At 41.4% G+C, this 18,574-nt stretch overlaps 1 protein-coding gene across 3 annotated transcripts in view; it reads left to right on the forward strand.

Moving 5' to 3' along the window:
* The window catches only part of C11H12orf75 (chromosome 11 C12orf75 homolog), a 41,889-nt gene that overhangs the window by 9,988 nt on the left and 13,327 nt on the right, over positions 1–18,574 (forward strand). The window contains exons 1-2 of one of the 3 annotated variants that reach the window (XM_077954844.1): positions 2,943–2,967; positions 9,979–10,003. The exons of 1 other annotated variant lie outside the window; for it this stretch is intronic. In XM_077954844.1, the coding sequence (XP_077810970.1) occupies positions 2,958–2,967; positions 9,979–10,003 (35 nt within the window). In that variant the 5' untranslated portion in view covers positions 2,943–2,957. Of the gene's footprint in view, positions 1–2,942; positions 2,968–9,978; positions 10,004–18,574 lie in introns of those variants that run through there. One more of the 3 variants, XM_015152666.3, reaches the window with a different exon arrangement.

An 18,574-nucleotide genomic window follows, 5' to 3' on the forward strand; every position in this document is an offset into this window, starting at 1 on the left:
ATGACTCACAGTTTTTAATGTACATGACAGGCTGATTAGCTTTCGAAGGACCATCTGTCTGTAGGAACCAAGATATTGTATCCATCTACTTAAAATTACTCAATGCAGGCTGGGCGTGGTGGCTCACGCCTGTAATCCCAGCACTTTGGGAGGCAGAGGTGGGTGGATCATGAGGTCAGGAGATCGAGACCATCTTGGCTAACATGGTGAAACCCCGTCTCTACTAAAAATATGAAAAATTAGCTGGGTGTGGTGGCATGCGCCTGTAGTCATAGCTACTTGGGAGGCTGAGGCAGGAGAATCGCTTGAACCTGGGAGGCGGAGGTTGCAGTGAGCCGAGATTGAGCCACTGCAATCCAGCTTGGGCAGCAGAGCAAGACTCCGTCTCAAAAAAAAAAAAAAAAAAAAAAAAAAAAAATGTACTTGATGCAGTATCTTGTAGCTGGCTTGTGGACGAGGAATAAAATTCTGTTTGTGTTGTGCATGATATATATATATATTAAATTTAGTTTCCCTCCAGATATTAATTTTGCTGTGTATTTTAAAAGATAATATTTTTTGGAGGCAGGGAAGGACAAAGATAAAGTGTAGTGGGTTGAATGGTAGCCCCCAAAAAGATATGTCTGTGGGGAAAAGAAAGAGAGATCAGACTGTTACTGTGTCTGTATAGAAAGAAGTAGACATAAGAGACTCCATTTTGTTCTGTATTTGAGATGCTGTTAATCTGTGACCCTACCCCCAACCTTGTCCTTGCAAGAGACATGTGCTGTGGTGACTCAAAGTTTAAAGGATTTTGGGCTGTGCAGAGTGTGCTTTGTTAAACAAGTGCCTGAAGGCAGCTTGCTGGTTAAAAGTCATAACCATTCTCTTAATCTCAAGTACCCAGGGGCACATACACTGCCAAAGGTCGTAGGGACCTCTGCCTAGGAAAGCCAGGTATTGTCCAAGGTTTCTCCCCATGTGATGGTCTGAAATATGGCCTCGAGGGAAGGGAAAGACCTGATCGTCCCCCAGCCTGACACCCGTGAAGGGTCTGTGCTGAGGAGGACTAGTACAAGAGGAAAGAAGGCCTCTTGGCAGTTGAGATAGAGAAAAGCATCTGTCTCCTGCTTGTCGCTGGGCAATGGAACATCTCGGTATAAAACCCGATTGTATGTTCTGTTTACTGAGAAAGGAGAAAACCGCCTTAGGGCGAAAGGTGGGACTTGCTAGCACAATGCTGCTCTTTATGCACCAAAAAGGTTTATGGAGATGTTTGCATATGCATATCAAGGCACAGCACTTTTCCTTAAACTTATGTCACAGAGATCTTTATTCATATGTCTTACTGCTGACCTTCTCCCAACGATGATCCTATAACGATGATCCTATTATCCCGCTACTTCCTTTTTTCTTAGATGGTAAAGATAATTATCAATAAATACTAAGGGAACTCAGAGACCGGTGCTGGCATGGGTCCTCTCTATGCTGAGCGCCGGTCCCCTGGGCCCACTTTTTCTTTCTCTATACTTTGTCTCTGTGTCTCATTTCTTTTCTCAAGTCCCTCGTTCCACCTAATAAGAAACACCCACAGGTGTGGAGGGGCAGGCCACCCCTTCAATGTCCATGCTCTCATCTCTGCGGTGAGTGAATGCAACCTTACTTGGATAAAGGATCTTTGCAAAGGTAATAAATAATGGATTTTGAGATGAGGAAATTATACTAGATTATCTGAGTAGGCTCTAAATCCAATGAGAAGGGTGTTTATGAGAGACACGAGGAGAAGACAGACATAGAAGGGAAGGTGATGTGAAAATGGAGGTGGAGCAGACAGTGATGGGGCCACAAGCCAAAGAATGGCAAGGAATGCTTGCTGCACCAGAAGCCAGGAGAGGCATGGAATGGATGCTTCCCTAAGGCCTCTGGAAGGAGTGTGGATCTGCTGACACCTTGATTTTGTACTTCTGGCTTCCAGATCTATGAGTGAATAGATTTCTGTTGTTTAAATCACCCAGTTTGTGGTAATTTGTTACAGTAGTCATGGGAAACCAAGACAGTATTTTTCTTCAGTAGTTCAGGAATGAGACAAAATTAGAATATAATAAAATGCATTAAACTCTATACCTGGAGTATGAATAATTCTTTGCTGAAATAAATACAGCATGATGCAATCTCGGTGTGATTCATAAAGCCCTTCAAGACTGTTCAGAACCTTAGCCACTACTAGGACAAATACAATTTTTATATGAAACGTAAAGAATATCTGAGAAGTTTTTTTTTTCCCTTCCTGACACCTAATTCTTCGACACCAAGTGTCCTGCAATTCAATTCAGTTCTAACACTACCTGGAGTTAGCGTCAGCCTCCACAGGTTTAATGGGTCGGTCCCACAAGACTGCCCTCCCTTCAGACACTAGTTGCAAATATTGGGCTTCCAGGTTGCCACACTTCTGTCAACTTGGCTATAGATCTGGTTGTCTTCACAAATCATCTCAGGCTCAATGATTTGCTAGAATAGCTTACAGGACTCAGGAGGATACTTTCCCCATGTTTACTGTTTGATCATAAAGGGTCTGAATGAACAGCCAGTGGAAGAGGTACTTGGGGAAGTCTGGAAGTATCCCAAGTGCAGAAGCCTCTGACCCCAGTGGAGTTGGGCTATGCCACAGTCCTGGTGCATAGATATCTTCACTAACCTGGAAGCTCACTGAATCCAGTAATATGGTTTGGCTGTGTCTCCACCCAAATCTCACCTTGAATTGTAATAATCCCCACATGTCAAGGGCTGGGCCAGATGGAGATAACTGAATCATGGGGGTGGTTCCCACATTCTGTTCTCATGGTAGTGAATAAGTCTCATGAGATCTGATGGTTTTATAAATGGGAGTTGCCCTGCACAAGCTCTCTTGCCTGCTGCCATGTAAGATGTGACATTGCTCCTCCTTTGTCTTCCACCATGACTGTGAGGCCTCCGCAGCCATGTGGAACTGTGAGTCAATTAAACCTGTTTCCTTTATAAATTACCCAGTCTAGGGTATGTCTTTATTAGCAGCGTGAGAACAGACTAATACATCCAGTTATTTTGAGGTTTTCATAGGAGCTGTGGTTTGAATGTGTTCCCCAGCATGTGCTGGAAATTTAATCCCCAATGCAGTAGTGTTGGGAGATAGGGCCTAATAAGTGATTAGGGCTTGAGGGCTCTGCTCTCATGAATGGATTAATGTGTTTAATCATCAGTAAACTGGGGGACGAATGGAGTGGGTTGGTTATTGAGAGTGGGTTGGTGTTTGAGAGAGTAGGTTGGTTACTGAGAGAGTGGGTTGTTATAAAAGCAAGTTTGGCCCTTCTTGCTCTCTTGCTGTCTTGCCCTTCTGCCTTCCTAAGTGGGATGAAGCAGCATAAAGGTCCTCACCAGATGTGGGCCCCTCAATCTTGGACTTCCCAGCCTATAGACTATAATAAATAAATTTTATTTTCTTTATAAATTATCTGGTCTGTGGTATTCTGTAACAGCAACACAAAAAAGGACCAAGACGCAAGCATGACTGGTTAAATCCTTGGCCACTGGTAATTAACTCAATTTCCAGCCTCTCTTCTCTCTCTGCAGGTGGCAGGGTGGAGCTCAATGTTCCAAGCTTCTAATCAAGGCTTGGTCTTTCTAGCAAACAGCCCCCATCCTGAAGCCATATAGGGCTTGGCCAAGAGTCATCTCATTAGAAGCCTCACAGAGAGGCTTCTGTCACTCATCATTCAGGAAATTCCAGGGGTTTTAGGAGCTCTGTGCCAGGAACCAGGGACAAAGACCAAATATCTTATGATGAAACCACAATACTAGATTAAGTTTTTTGAATGTTTGAATGGATTGGGTTTGCTATGCATTTTTAATTAATTGAGACTTCTGTCATTGAGACTCATGAATAAAATGTTAAAATCTTCAAAAGTGTAGAAAGTAAAAGCTAAACACAGCCAAGGTGAGAAGTGATACTGTAAACAACCAACAGTGATGGAAATGTCCTTCCTTACATTGTATTTACAATCACTTTTTGTTACTGAAACTGCATGTAATACTTTCCTGAGAACAAACCTTTCCCCTCTCCATTTTTAGGAAGATATTTAAAATTATGATTATCATTTCTACAGTTTTGGGAAATAGTCATTAAATCTTTTGACCCCCTCTCCCCAAATTATAATAGTCTCTCTCTATTTTTTGGTGTGTTTTTTTCCCCACAAGAAACACTGTTACCTTTTTTTTTCATTTCTACTTCTCCTGAGGCCTAGGCCCATTGTATTAACCCACCAAGGTTATGTTTAAACAGTAAGGAGACAGTTTGGCAGGACGTGAAGTGGTATTAGGATGAATGCTGTATCCTTGTGGTCTGGAAAAAAATAGATGTAACATTATACATATTTGTTTAATAAATGATAAAGCACACGAACCACAGATACAGTTTAAAGCAAATGGGATCTTGCCACTATCTAATTTTGATCAAAGCACTTTTTGCATAATTACTTCGATTAGGGTTTGCCATTTGGTTAATTACAATAAATATATAAGTGAAGTATGATTAAAAGGTTGCAGTGAGGGTAATTTTATTTCTGATCATTCTATGATTTTATACTTTTGCAGGACAAATAAACTTATGCTTTGCATTTTACATACTGAGGTACTCTGATAGTTTTGTTCAGGGTTTCCAACATTTGCAACCTTTTTTTTTTTTTTTTCTTTTGGGAAGTTGTGTGTTAGGGAGTCATATTCTCATTACCCTGGTTACAGGCTTCTGAATAACCACCATGTTACCTTGCTTCTAAGATGCACATTTTCTCCCCTATTAAAAAATGGAGCACATTTTACAATCATACACACACACACACACACACACGCACGCACACTCTTCATGTAGTGTTTCTGACTTCTTTGCCCCACCCCTACCATTGCAGTTATTCTGTTGATGATGCCCTTTCAAATGAGGGCTGTTTTAGAACAGAGGGAATGGTCTGTTGACTTTGTTTTAAATGGTGACACCACGCATCTCTCTTGGGTCTGCTGGGATGTTAAATGGTGAGCCCAGCAGGGAAGAGGGCCTTGATGGTGCCCATAGCTTGGTGTAATCAAGGTGAAGTGGATGGAGAGTTCTTGATGCTGATTAAAATAAGCACTGAATGTACAACATGTGGCCATTTGTAAACTCATTTCTCATTTCACACACATTACTGTGCTTTGCCTTCCTAGCTGCATTTGTTGACCCAGTAGGTCCTCATTTACTAGATGCTGAAACAAAGTGATTTAGTGACTGTCAGACAGACATTGGAGCAGGGACCCGACTCCTGTCATCTGCCTTCCGATTCCATGCTGTTCTTACCCCATCCCCCTGCTGCCATTCCTGAGATGTAGCAGGGCAGCCTTGGCCACTCTCTTCTTCCTGTGGATTGTACTGGATCGTCCCTCATCTTTAGATGTTGAGGACTCAGCCGGGTGTGGTGGCTCATGTCTGTAATCCCAACACTTGGGGAGGCCAAGGCGGGTGGATCACTTGAGGTCAGGAGTTCAAGACCAGCATAGCCAACATGGAGAAACCCTGTCTCTACTAAAAATACAAAAAAAATTAGCTGGGTGTTGTAACAGGTGCCTGTAATCCCAGCTACTCAGGAGGCTGAGGCAGGAGAATAGCTTGAACCCAGGAAGCAGAGGTTGTGGTGAGCCGAGATTGTGCCACTGCCCTCCAGCCTGGGCAACAGAGTAAGACTCTGTCTCAAAAAAAAAAAAAAAAAAATCGAGGCCTCATGGTCCACATTATGATCATTGTTTTCTTCCTCTGTAAGACTTGCAGAATCAAAGGCTCACCTCTGGCTCTCCGTTCCCCTGACTACAGCAAAACCCAAACACATTCTTTATCCTTTTCCACAAAAATAAAAAAGAAAAGCTAAAAAGATAATATTTTCTTTTTAGATGTAAACTGAAAATTCTAAGCTCCCCCAACTGATTAAATGGACCCCTCCTCTTGGCCAAGGTCATTCCTAAGTTAACCTGAAAAACCAGTTCAGGCCTTGATGGAAGTGGGGATTGGACATGCCTCATTATACCCTCTTCCCTTTGAAATTCAGGCACAACCGATCAGCATTTAACATTAAAACAGACCTTAATAAGATTGACAAAGCAGACTCTTTGTGGTAATAAGATACCAACATGACAGCAGGCTCTAAAAGAAGTCAGGCCGGGTGTGGTGGCTCATGCCTGTAATCCTAACACTTTGGGAAGCTGAGGCAATTGAACTGCCTGTGCTCAGGAGTTTGAGACCAGCCCGGGCAACATGGTGAAACCCTGTCTCTATTAAAAAATACAAAGATAAGCCAGGTGTGGTGGTGCACTCTTGTAATCCCAGCTACTCGTGAGGCCGAGGCAAGAAAATAGCTTGAACCCAAGAGGCGGAGGTTGCAGTGAGCCGAGATGGCACCACTACACTCCAGCCTGGGTGACAGCATGAGACTCCAAAAACAAAAGAAAAAAAAAAAAGAAATCAAAGTATTTTATCCCAAAATATATTTCTTTGACGTATTTTGAAATGGCTAAGCAAAGTTGTCACTTGAGAGGAAAATCTATATTCTGTAGAGAAATTCTCTTTCCTTTCCAGGTCTTTTTCCTGATCTAGGAGAGAATTAGTGTCTGGCAGTTTTTTTTTGTTTTTTGGTTTTTTGGTTTTGTTTTGTTTTTGTTTTGAGACAGAGACTTGCTCTGTTGCCCAGGCTGGAGTGCAGTGGTGCAATCTCAACTCAATGCAACCTTTGCCTTCCGGGTTCAAGCAATTCTCCTGCCTCAGCCTCCCAAGTAGCTGGGATTATAGGTGCCCACCACCATGCCTAGGTAATTTTTGTATTTTCTTTTTAGTAGAGACAGGGTTTCACCATGTTGGCCAGGCTGGTCTTGAACTCCTGACCTCAGGTGATCTGCCTACCTCAGCCTCCCAAAGTGCTGGAATTACAGGCATGACCCAAGGTGCTGGCCTGCCACCTTTTAAAGTCTGATAAGAAACATTTAAAGGAGCTTCATATGGTGCCAGCCTGGCACCTTTTAAAGTCTGATAAGAAACATTTAAAGGAGCTTCATTGCAAAATAAAACCTTGATCTCCACAATCTCTAAATTCAGACAATTCCAGGAATCAATTGATTCCAGATCTTTAAATAAACTCTTGCAACCAGTTGCCAGCCAGGAAATCTTGGAATCCACTTGTGACCCGGAAACAACCCTCCCCCCATGCCCCCACCACCTTTGAGTTGTCCTGGACCAAACCAGTGTACATGGTCTAGATATCGATTGGCGTCTTGTGTCTCCCCACAACATATGAAACCAAGCTGTAGCCTGAGCACCTTCAACACATGTTCTCCAGACCTTCTGAGGCTGTGTCACAGGCTTTCCTAAACCTTGGCAAAATAAACTGAATTGATTGAGACCTATCTCAATATTTTTTGATTTACATAGATTTTCTTATAGATTCTCATGCTTGACTCTGAAATAAAACATTCATTTTCATGGGTTTATGGTGGCACTAATCTTTTGTTTATTTTTTTTTCTATCAAAAACACTATGTTGGCAGTTTTTCCTATGTTAAGACTTTTTTTTTAAGTTTAGGATTTTTTGGTTTAATAATCTCTGATTCTAAAGCAGTTTATATAATTTTAACAGTAATGGTGCCACAGAAATGTTTTTCCCTGAAGAAAGGAACTGAATTTATTGCAAAGTTTAGGTTTAGTCAAAGCCTTGAAAGAATTTGTTTGAGACATAGCCTCAATTATCTTTAGGATCAGCTTTTAATTTGCAGTATTACAGATGCAAAATGAATATCACTGTTGGATTATTTTTGCGATTTGGCAATAATTCCCCCACAGACTTATTTACTTACTTTGTAGCGCATCTTCCTTTATTCTTATACCTCTGTGACTGTGCAGGAATTATTTTAATTTCTATTTAATATATATCAAAATTGAAATATTAAGTGTGACGTCTAATAACTTAGTGTGCTATTTTTATGTGCCAGCTTTGTGTTAAGTGTTTACATTGTCTTTTTACACATTGTCTTTTTAAATCTTCACAATAACCTTTGAGAAAGATACTCTCTTACCCTCATTTGACATAAGGGTTATTTGACATAAGGGTTATCATTTGACTTAAGAGGTTAAAGGATGTTAAATACCGTATATCTTGTAAGAGTTGGAACCCAGTACTGTGCCTCCCGGATAAAGATATTGAGAGGAGTAAATGTGGGCAGAGAATCTGTGAGAAGTAATGGGGATGGGCACCGGAAGAGATGGGCTGTCTTTTTCACATGGGTGGTGTATTAGGGTTCTCCAGAGGGACAGAACTAATAGGACAGATAGATATATATATACGCAGGAGAGTTTATTAAGGAGTATTGACTCGCATGATCATTAGGTGAAGTTCCACAATAGGCCGTCTGCAAGCTGAGGAGCAAGGAAGCCAGTCCAAGTCCCAGAACCTCAAAAGTAGGGAAGCCACCAGTGCAGTCTTCAGTCTATAGCTGAAGGCCCATGAGCCCCTGGCAAACTACTGGTCTAAGTCCAAGAGTCCAAAAGCTGGAGGACATGGGAGTCCGATGTTCGAGGGCAGGAGGCAGCCAGTATGGGAAACAGATGAAGGCTCTAAGACTCAGCAAGTCTGCTCTTTGCACTTTCTCCTGCCTGCTTTATTCTAGCTGTGCTGGCAGCTGATTAGATGGTGCCCACCCAGATTAACAGTGGGTCTGCCTCTCCTAGTCCACTAACTCAAATGTTAATCTTTTTTGGCAACATCCTCACAGACACACCCAGGAACAATACTTTGCATTCTTCAGTTCAATCAAGTAGACACTCAGTATTAACCATCACAGGTGGGAAGCCAATGGGAGCAGACTTAAGAGACACATGTGACTCTTTTTGGAACTAAGCTCGTGTCTTTGAGGCTTCCTAATTCATTTAGCTCATTGCTTGCATTGGTGCAGTTTGACTTAACCATGCCATGCAGACATCAACGTAGAAGGTGTGTGGCTTAGAAAAAAAAATGTTTCTCGAAGTCTGCCAGTTTTGAAATTCATAAAATGGGAAGCTGGGTTAACATGATCTGTAAAATCTTTTTGAGAACTGGCACCATGTAATTTGCAGGAATTCTTAAAGATGGATGGAATAGATTCCAAAGCTAAGATTTGAAACTTAAACTAAATTTGAGATTTAAGATTGGAATTTGAGGCCGGGTGCAGTGGCTCATGCCTGTAATCCTAGCACTTTGGGCAATCAAGATGGGAGGATTGCTTGAGCCCAGGAGTTGAAGAGCATCCTGGGCAACATGGTGAAACCCCATCTCAAGAAAAAATACAAAAATTAATCAGGCATGGTGGTATGCACCTGTATTCCGAGCTACCCAGGAGGCTGAGGTGCGAGGATCACTTGAGCCCAGGAGGCAGAGGTTGCAGTGAGCCGAGATTACATCACTGTACTCCAGCCTGGGCAACAAAGTGAGACTGTGTCTGGGAAAAAAAAAAAAAAAAGATTTGAATTTTATGATTTTCTGCCCTCCTTTCTCTCTTTTTGAAAAAATTTTTAAATCCATTTTCTTGTCTCTTCAGGAATATTACTGTATTTTGGTTAGGTATTAGACAACATTTTTTTTTTTTTTTTTTTTTTGAGACGGAGTCTCGCTCTGTCGCCCAGGCTGGAGTGCAGTGGCGCGATCTCGGCTCACTGCAAGCTCCGCCTCCCGGGTTCACGCCATTCTCCTGCCTCAGCCTCCCGAGTAGCTGGGACTACAGGCGCCCACAACCGCGCCCGGCTAATTTTTTGTATTTTTAGTAGAGACGGGGTTTCACCGTGGTCTCGATCTCCTGACCTTGTGATCCGCCCGCCTCGGCCTCCCAAAGTGCTGGGATTACAGGCGTGAGCCACCGCGCCCGGCTAGACAACATTTTTGTAGCAATACTATCACACCAATACAAACCTATCTTCTTTTTTCTCTAGGCCCTGCAGGAGCAGCCAAAGATGTGTAAGTATTGAATATTAATGATTTTATAAGCTGTCTTTCTGAGGAAGTTGCTGTTTTTCATGATTATGACATTTAGATCTTTGTGAGTATGGCTGAAAAGACATGGAAATACTTTGTATATAACGCACATGTCAGGATGATCATTTGGTTGTAACTAAAGTGCTATTTGGAGAACATTCTTTATGCTTTTCATAGCCGGGCACTTTAACTCAGGATCTTAAGAAGGGGAAATGTTGAATTGTGTTTCCATCCCAACTTGTGTAGAGTTTTTTTTTTTTTTTTTTTTTTTTTTTTTTTTTTTTTTTTTTTTTTAGTTAAAAGCAAGTGATTATAGGAGAAACAAGCATGTAGCTCCTATGACTATGCAGTGTTTTAGAGTTAGCTGGGGAGGAAAGACTGGGGCCAAACAGTTACCAAGTACACATTGAATTTTTTTAAAGTTGATAACTAGATATTCAAATGAATATATAGGGCCGTTCAACATAGTCACCATTGAGCTATCTTTAGAGCACCGTACATTTAATAATGGGCATCTCCCTGTGGAGAGATCGGGAGGTCAGGAGCATTCGGGATTTCCATGCCCCCTCTCTCTGCATCCTCCTGTCTCTAATCTAGCTATAGCAAGGACACTGCAGCAGTTCACTCTTTAAGACGATTTCTGGTTACCCAGTGAAGGGTGGGATCAACGGTTCCACCCAAAACTGGGTTGGATGTCAAGACTGATTCACCACATCTCAGGAGGGTACAGAAAGGTGTATTATTCACATGAGGCTTTCTGGGGAGAGCAGGGCAGCCATCCAAATGGGTCTGGTTTTTATTTTGGTTGGAGAATGGGCTGGGCTGAGGCTACTTATGAATGGGCAGAGGTTTGATCTTCCTGCTGGCACAGGGAAGAATTGCCCCCACTTTCTTATTGGCTTACATCGATGTGGGGCAAAAGGTGAGTGGTGGGGCTCAAAAGCTGTCCATGGTCAAATATCAAAGATAGGGCCAGGTGCAGTGGTGCACACCTGTAATCTGAGCACTTTGGGAGGCCAAGGTGGGTGGATCACTTGAGGTCAGGAGTTCAAGACCAGCCTGGCCAACATGGTGAAACCCTGTCTCTACTATCTCTACTAAAAATACAAAAAATTAGCCAGGCGGGGTGGCGGGCCCCTGTAATCCCAGCTACTTGGGAGGCTGAGGCAGGAGAATTGCTTGAACTGGGAAGGTGGAGGTTGCAATCAGCCGAGATCACACCACTGTACTCCAGGCTGGGTGACAGAGCCAGACTCTGTCTCAGAAAAAAGAAAAAAAAAGAGTCAGACTTTATTTCTTACTACAAAGAATTTAGAGAAGATGAGAATGGGATTGTAAAGCTTTCTGGGAATTAAATATTTGAATATGCATTTTTAAAATTAGGACTTTAGATACAAAGGAAGCAGTAGTCGATGGCTTCTAGCTCCTGGTTGCCGTGTTGGAGTTTATTACCCAAACATTTAGCAACAGCGAGTTCTGCACCCTGACCGTATTCCTATTATTGCAATATTTCGGTCTCTCCTTCAGTCTCTCCCTTTAGTTTCTATATGTGTGGCCACATTAATTTTCCTCAAGCACTGCCCTGCACTTGTGTAGGACCTCTGCTCAAAACCTTTCAATTATTCCCATCGTCCTCTGGACTGAACCCAGGATTTATTAGGAATAGGAAGAGCATTTATGTTTTAGCCTCAAACTGACTGGCTCGCATGGTGTGGGAGGAGATCCTGCAGTGGGGAGCGAGCAGAGCCCAGGGCCAGGAGGGCTGTGCAGAGCTGCTCCAGGCCACTGTTCTCAGGGGCTCCTGCGACCTCATGCTTCTTGCTCCTGTCATTGTGTTTTGTTTTACCGTGCCCACTGCCTGGAATGGCCCTTTCCCTTTCTGTTTATAGAAATGCCATCTGTTCTGCAGGGATTGTGTGTTATCCTTCGTGAGAAGTATTTCCTGGCTCTCTCAGCTGCATAGCATGTCTTTCTCCTCAGAACCTTCACAGCATTTTGGACCTTTCTTGTGAGGCATTGTGTTGCGTTTATATCGTAGTTCTTCACATTCTTGTCTTTTCTCCCTTGGGGATTGAGAGTGGGGAAATGCCTTATTTTATTGTGCTCTAGAGTTATTCATGTCATGCTTTGATCATAGTTTGTGTTGAATAAATAGTTGTTGAATCAGTTCCATCATTGCTCTTCAAGGACGGAGTGATTTCATGACATCTTTCTTTTTCTAATAAAATTTAGTGATGATTTTGTCAACAGAATTAACTGTTCCAGGATGTGAGATGCCATGTAACTACTTAACTATTTCACTATTTAAGATCCTAAATTCTTCAGATTTAGGTTTTCTATGACTGTACCTCATTCTATGTCCTATAACTTTAAAATAAAATAATTTATTAAATAAATGACCTTTTAAAAACAAATGCAGTCAATTTAACTGGAAAAAGTTAAAGAACATTATAATATTATTTTTCCTTACACAAAAGATATATTCAAACATGTTCAATTTTTTAACTGGAAGCTATAGATTTATAAATCTTGACTATAGTATTAGGTGATGCCATGAATGAATGACAAGCTAAGAAATTAAGATGACTTAATTTTTTTGTTATGCACATTAAATTTTTTAAAAATCTAAACAGACTGATCCCAAACCAGAAGAACTGGCCAAAGTAATAGAATAAGTATTGAGAGTAAAGAACTTTGAAAAGGGGAAACACAATATTATGCAGACCACAGAAAAGTCTTTGTGGGAAAATGGTAGTTATTTTTGGAAGCCAGAAATACTATATATTAAAAAAAAATCAATTCTCTAGGAAAGGTCTGCAATTTTTACTACTACTCCTTTTTCTTATTTATTTGCTGCTTTCCATAGGTGAGAAGTCAGTATATAATAACAAATAAAATGATGTATCTGTCCTGAAGTAGGTCACTGTCTACTAGGGACCAAAATACAGTGTGGTAAGTGCTAATTATTCCAATATTCAGAATTTAATGCTAGTCTTGGAATTGAAGGATGAACAAGAGTCATGCAGAAAAGGGGAAAAATGGCAACCCAGGGCAGAGGACAAGCATGAGAAAAGGCATGGGAGTGCAAGAAAACAGTAGGTCTGAGAACAGCCAACCAGGTGGTATCCCCTGGAGCCTGTGGTACAGTCTGGGCAGAAGTGAAAGATGAGGTTGATGGGCAGGCCTGACTTGTGAAGGGCCTTGGGTGCAAGGCCAATAATTGTGCTTGGTTTTTTTTATGCATTCAAGAGCTGATAGAGATTTTAAGGTGGAGGAATTAAATGATTATGTTTGAGTTTTAGGGCAGTAACACCCAAAGCAGTGTGACACATAGGATGAGGGAGGGTGCAGGCACAGAGGAATAATGGAAGTGAGGCTACAAGAGGGTCAGATGGCAGAGGGAAAGAAGAGATGATGCAAACAAGGTGCATTAGAAAATGCAATTGATAAGATTTGTTTAATGACTTAATGGGGAAGGAAAGGAAAAAAAAAAACTACCATATCTGAGGATAATGCTGCAGTCAAACTTGAGCCAAGGGAAGAGATGGCTGATAGTCCAAAGAGGTCATGGGGGCTGAAGGAGGAAGGGAAGTCATTGCGTGTGGCATGATGGCCACATTGGTCACCCTGGGGACTGTAGTTTCAGTTGAGCAGTGTGAATGATAACCAAGTCGAAGTGGAAGTGAACCAGGTGCGAGGAAGTGGAGGGAGTGATGTGGGTCTTTGGTTTTATGCTGCTTGACAGTAAGGAATGGAGGGATGTTGGTGGCTTTAAGAGGAGGCAAATTTTCAAAATATACTGTGTTATAAAAAGAATACCAAGGAAATTTGGAAAGTACAGGAAAGTATTTTTTAAGAGAAAAATTCAGTTAGAATACCAGAGACAATCATTATGAACATTTTACACTTTTCTTCAAGTGTTTTTTGGTTATTTGTTTCTGCCCAATTGTGAGTGTGGTTGATTTTGTGTATTGAAGTTTGTTTTTCCTTTTGTCTTTTTTTAAAAATTATTTTTTGGCATGGAGGAGGCATGGATATTGCTGTAGGCTAAAAGGCAGGAACCAGGAGAGTAAGAAAAAACTGATGGTAGTTTGGGGAGTGGGTTTTTCTCTGGTGGTGGAGAGAATAACGATGTACATAGGTCCTACAACAGGCTAGAGAACTCAAAACCTAGCTAGGTTCACCTTCAGAACTTGAAAGCATGGTTGACAATGTCTAGAAACTTAATCATCATAAGAAAAGCCTACATGTGTATCAGAAAACAAGCCTTTCTTTTCCTCTCTTTCTGTCTCTTTCAAATTAAATCACAGTGCAGTAACACACTGAACAAAACAAAAAAAGAAGTGAATTCAAGGTAATGACATTCGGCTGCTTTCACAAACCTGCGAACATCAACCATGTTCTTATTTTAGTGTGGCAGATTCTCAGCTATTTGGCACCAATAGGCTGCGTTGGGATATTTTTGGTAGGAAATGGCAGAAGCCCAGTTTAAACTGGCCTAAACAAACAAACACAAAGGAATTTATTGGCATGTGGTGTGGAAAAGCTCCAGGGACTTGGCTGTAGTCACAGCTGGATCCAGGTGATCAAACGACAGGAAGAAACTCTCTTCTCTGCTTTCGTCTTCATTCTTAGGCAGCTTTCCTCAAGTGGTGACAAACAGGACCAGTTTATATCTTATCAGCTTAGTAATTCCTGTGGAAAAAACAACTTCTTTTTCCTTGTAGTTTGATGAAAAGTCCTAGGGCTGGGCTTTCCTGGCCCGTTGGGGTCGTGTTTCTATCTCTGAATCAGTCAGTGGGCCAGGAGAATGTGGGGTTCTCATTGGCCAGGCTGCGGTCATGTGCTCACCATTGGAGCCAATCAGTATCATTAGCCCCCACCTAACCGGATGGCCAAAGAGCGGGGGTAATTCCCTACAGAAAAATTGGGATGCCGTTACCAAAAAAAGGGGAGAAATTGTAAGTGGGCCAGCAGAAACAATTGGAATTTAATTGAAAACATTTTTTCTTTGTAGATCAATTTTCGTGTTCTTAAAAAAGTCTTGATTTAAAGTTTAAGCAATATTTATAAGAATATTATGACTATGTTTCAAATAAGAAACAGTATTAAATAAGTTGACTCAAATATAATATTTGCTGTTGAAAATAAAAAACTATAGCCACTCAATGTAAACAATGTAATTCAAATACTTCTTTCACTTAAAACATGTACAGTGAATTTTATTGAGATTCTTTCCTTGGCAAAGCTATTTTATTTTTATGGAAGGTAGCAAATATAAAGAAAAATATTTTGGAATGAAATAACATAAAACCCATTGGCAATTTGTTTTTGTTTTTGCGTTTGGAAAAAAGAAATGATGAGTCTCTTATGTTGAGTTTCTTGGGATCCTTTATAAATTTCCCATGTCTAATGCACCCATGTCAGCTGGGCCCTCTCTGCCCCTCATAGATACAGACCTGAGGGTGTCTGATGGGATCTTTTCTCATCCATGTACTAGGAGGGGAGGCTGTCTTCTGAGGGTGAAGAGGATGGAGTTGAAGTAGCATTGGAAAAGCCCGCATTTTGGAAGCAGAGAGACCTGTATTTAAAATTCCCTTCACCATTTACTAGGTGTGTTACATCGTGTCCTTAGTATAATTATCTGTGAAATTGGGATAATGTAATAATTGTGCAGGGTAATCATCTTCATCATCATCATTCTTACAGTAGTAGCTAATCTTTACTGAGGACTGTGCACCATACACTGATTTCCAGCATTTTCTGTACGTTATCTCCTTCCATACCCATGATCATCTGATGGACAGAATAATGATGTTTCATTTTACAGGTGAGGAGATGGGGAGCACAGAGGGCTGAAGTAACTGCTCGAGGGACAGATTACAAATACAGCATATTTAATATCCTAGGAAAATACTTGGCATCATGCTTGTTGCCCCTGGTGAATGACAGCTAGAATTATTAGTTTAAAGTGTTGTTGAAAAAATTTGGCAGGGCTTGTGACATAAATACTTGATGGCAGAAGACCCAGCATATTGAGGGCCTTGCTGTGGTTAGAAATCATATATTCCCATTGGTAGCCATGATGAGATTTTCCCCAGGTAGGACTCTGTGAAATAGGAGCAGGAAGAGAGAAAGCAGATGGACAGATTCATCCAGGGATGGAGAGGAATAGGTGGTGAACAGCAAGTGCTGCAGAAATATTTGACTGCAAGACGCATGCTAGGGAGAGAGGAAAAGGGAAGCACAAGGGGCTGATGAATGGGGAGGATGGGGAGGGATGGATGAACTGGAACTGATGATGCAATAAGAAAGCAGGCTTCTTGGGAATGACGGGACTGTCGAAAGGAAGATTTTTTTTTTCTCCCTAGGGAGTGGGATTTTCTACTCTAAAATGTGGTAAAATAGTTCGAAGAACTAAGCTCCATGGAGCAGCCATGGGAGTATGTTAGCAGAGCAGCACAGAAGCTGTTGGGATAGAGGAAGTCAGCAAAATGTGAGGTGAGAGGTTGGATGGGTGATTTTCATGAATTTTTTTTTTTTTAGGCAGAGTCTTGCTCTGTCGCCCAAGCTGGAGTACAGTGGCACTATCTCAGCTCACTGCAACCTCCGCCTCCTGGGTTCAAGTGAGTCTCCTGCCTCAGCCTCCCAAGTAGCTGGGACTACAGGCGTGTGCCACCATGCCTGGCTAATTTTTGTATTTTTAGTAGAGACAGGATTTTGCCATATTGGCCAGGCTGGTCCCGAACTCCTGACCTTGTGATCCGCCCACCTCGGCCTCCCAAAGTGCTGGGATTACACGTGTGAGCCACTGTGCCTGGCTGTTTTCATGGATTTTAAAATTGACCTAGATAATGGTGCTCAGAAGGAAAATCTTTGGGTCAGGGTCAAAATCTTTGGTGCACTGGGGACAGTTGTGGCAGGGTTTAGGCTCCAGAGAGGAGAGGTTCTGGGTGAAAATGAAGTGGTCCCACCTGTAAGAGCTGTGTGGGGAGATGAGGAGCATGCTGGCTCCATCTCCTGTTAGGTGAAGCTGGGATAGGTGAGAACAAGATGCATATTCTTGAGGTTTTGAGAAAAGTGGTGCCAGCAAGGAAAAGCAAAATTTCTTAATGTAAGGAGATGAAGCGTGCACCCTTGCCTTATAGCAAATGATGCTTTTACAACCAATTCTGAAATAATTCCTAACACTGTGTGCCCCTTAGTAAGAGAATAACGAGGAGGAGAGCCGGAGAGGACAGGGAATTTGCAGTCCAGCTCTTGATCCCTTGCTTCTGGACAAAGAGAAGTTGAAAGCATTCCTTTGAAGTGAATGTTACTCATGTTCTCCAGCCATACACGCTGGAAGAAAGAAAGGGACTAATATTGGCCAGTGGGCTCATCCAGGGAGAGAGATCAAAAGAAAACTGTCCAAAGAAGTTTTAAAATTGGGAAGAAATGAATGATATTAAACACAGGCCAAAACAGCCAATGGTAAAACAGAATTCATTGTGTAATTAAGGGTTTGCTAGAATGGATTGAAACCACCCCAAGGGGCAGGAACCAGCATGAAAAACATGTTATAAAGAAAATTAAATAATTTTATTTTATCTGGAGAATTGTAGTGTAGATGGAAGTAAACACAATCAATTAATAAACCTCTTCCAGAAGGTTATCATGAATGGTAACTGGAAACAGATTGGGAAAACCATGGTCTCCAGGGTTTCCATATTCAATTTTTACTGTTTACGAATCAAAATGAGTTTAGCCTGTTTAGTGACACTGCAAATATGGAAAAAGAAAAGACTACAGGCCTTTTATTTTTTGCTTTTTGCTTTTTAGATCAGCTCTAATAAGAATAGCTACATATTTAGAACATTTTTCTTGATGAGTAAGTAAAAAATAAATCATTTCTTTGCCACATGACTTTGTTAATTCCAGAAGCCTAAGGGAAGTAAGAACTTTCTGAATTTTCAGGCAAGTTGTAGCAAGGATGACTTGGGAGATGCTGTTTCGAGTGGCTGGCTGCTACCTAATATTTGTCATCTGTATTTGTCCTTGATCATGACATGGGTCCATTATTTCACTGTTAAAATCTTTAGGTCACTTAGGATAGCTGTTTTATACAACCCAGAAACTACGTAAATATAATGATGAAAAATTTTGACTGCCACATATTACTAAGAAAAAGATAGAGATTCCTATTTTATATATTAACTTTGGATAAGGTTTCCCTTAATGAAAGTGATAGTTATTGATAAGATAAATCATAGTAATGTAAAATGATTGTAAGGTTTGGGTGTTCCATACACATATTTGGTTTAAATAGGCTTGCAAAAAATACATTAATTAAAAAAAAAGGCCAGGTAGGTGAAAGCCCACCCACCCCAAAGAGCAGCCACAGAGACACGGTCGTTTTGGAGGCAGCCCACCTTCCAGAACCCCGGCCTGCAGGAAGGTGGAGCTTATTTATCATTAGAGAGACATTCAGTGTCTGGTTCGTTCAGAAAAAGTCTGTGACCTTAGTGTAAAACAGAAGGGTGCATAACTACCCAGAGAATCTGGATCAGCACT

This window comes from Macaca mulatta, chromosome 11 (genome assembly GCF_049350105.2).
Source record: "Macaca mulatta isolate MMU2019108-1 chromosome 11, T2T-MMU8v2.0, whole genome shotgun sequence".
NCBI lineage: Eukaryota > Metazoa > Chordata > Mammalia > Primates > Cercopithecidae > Macaca > Macaca mulatta.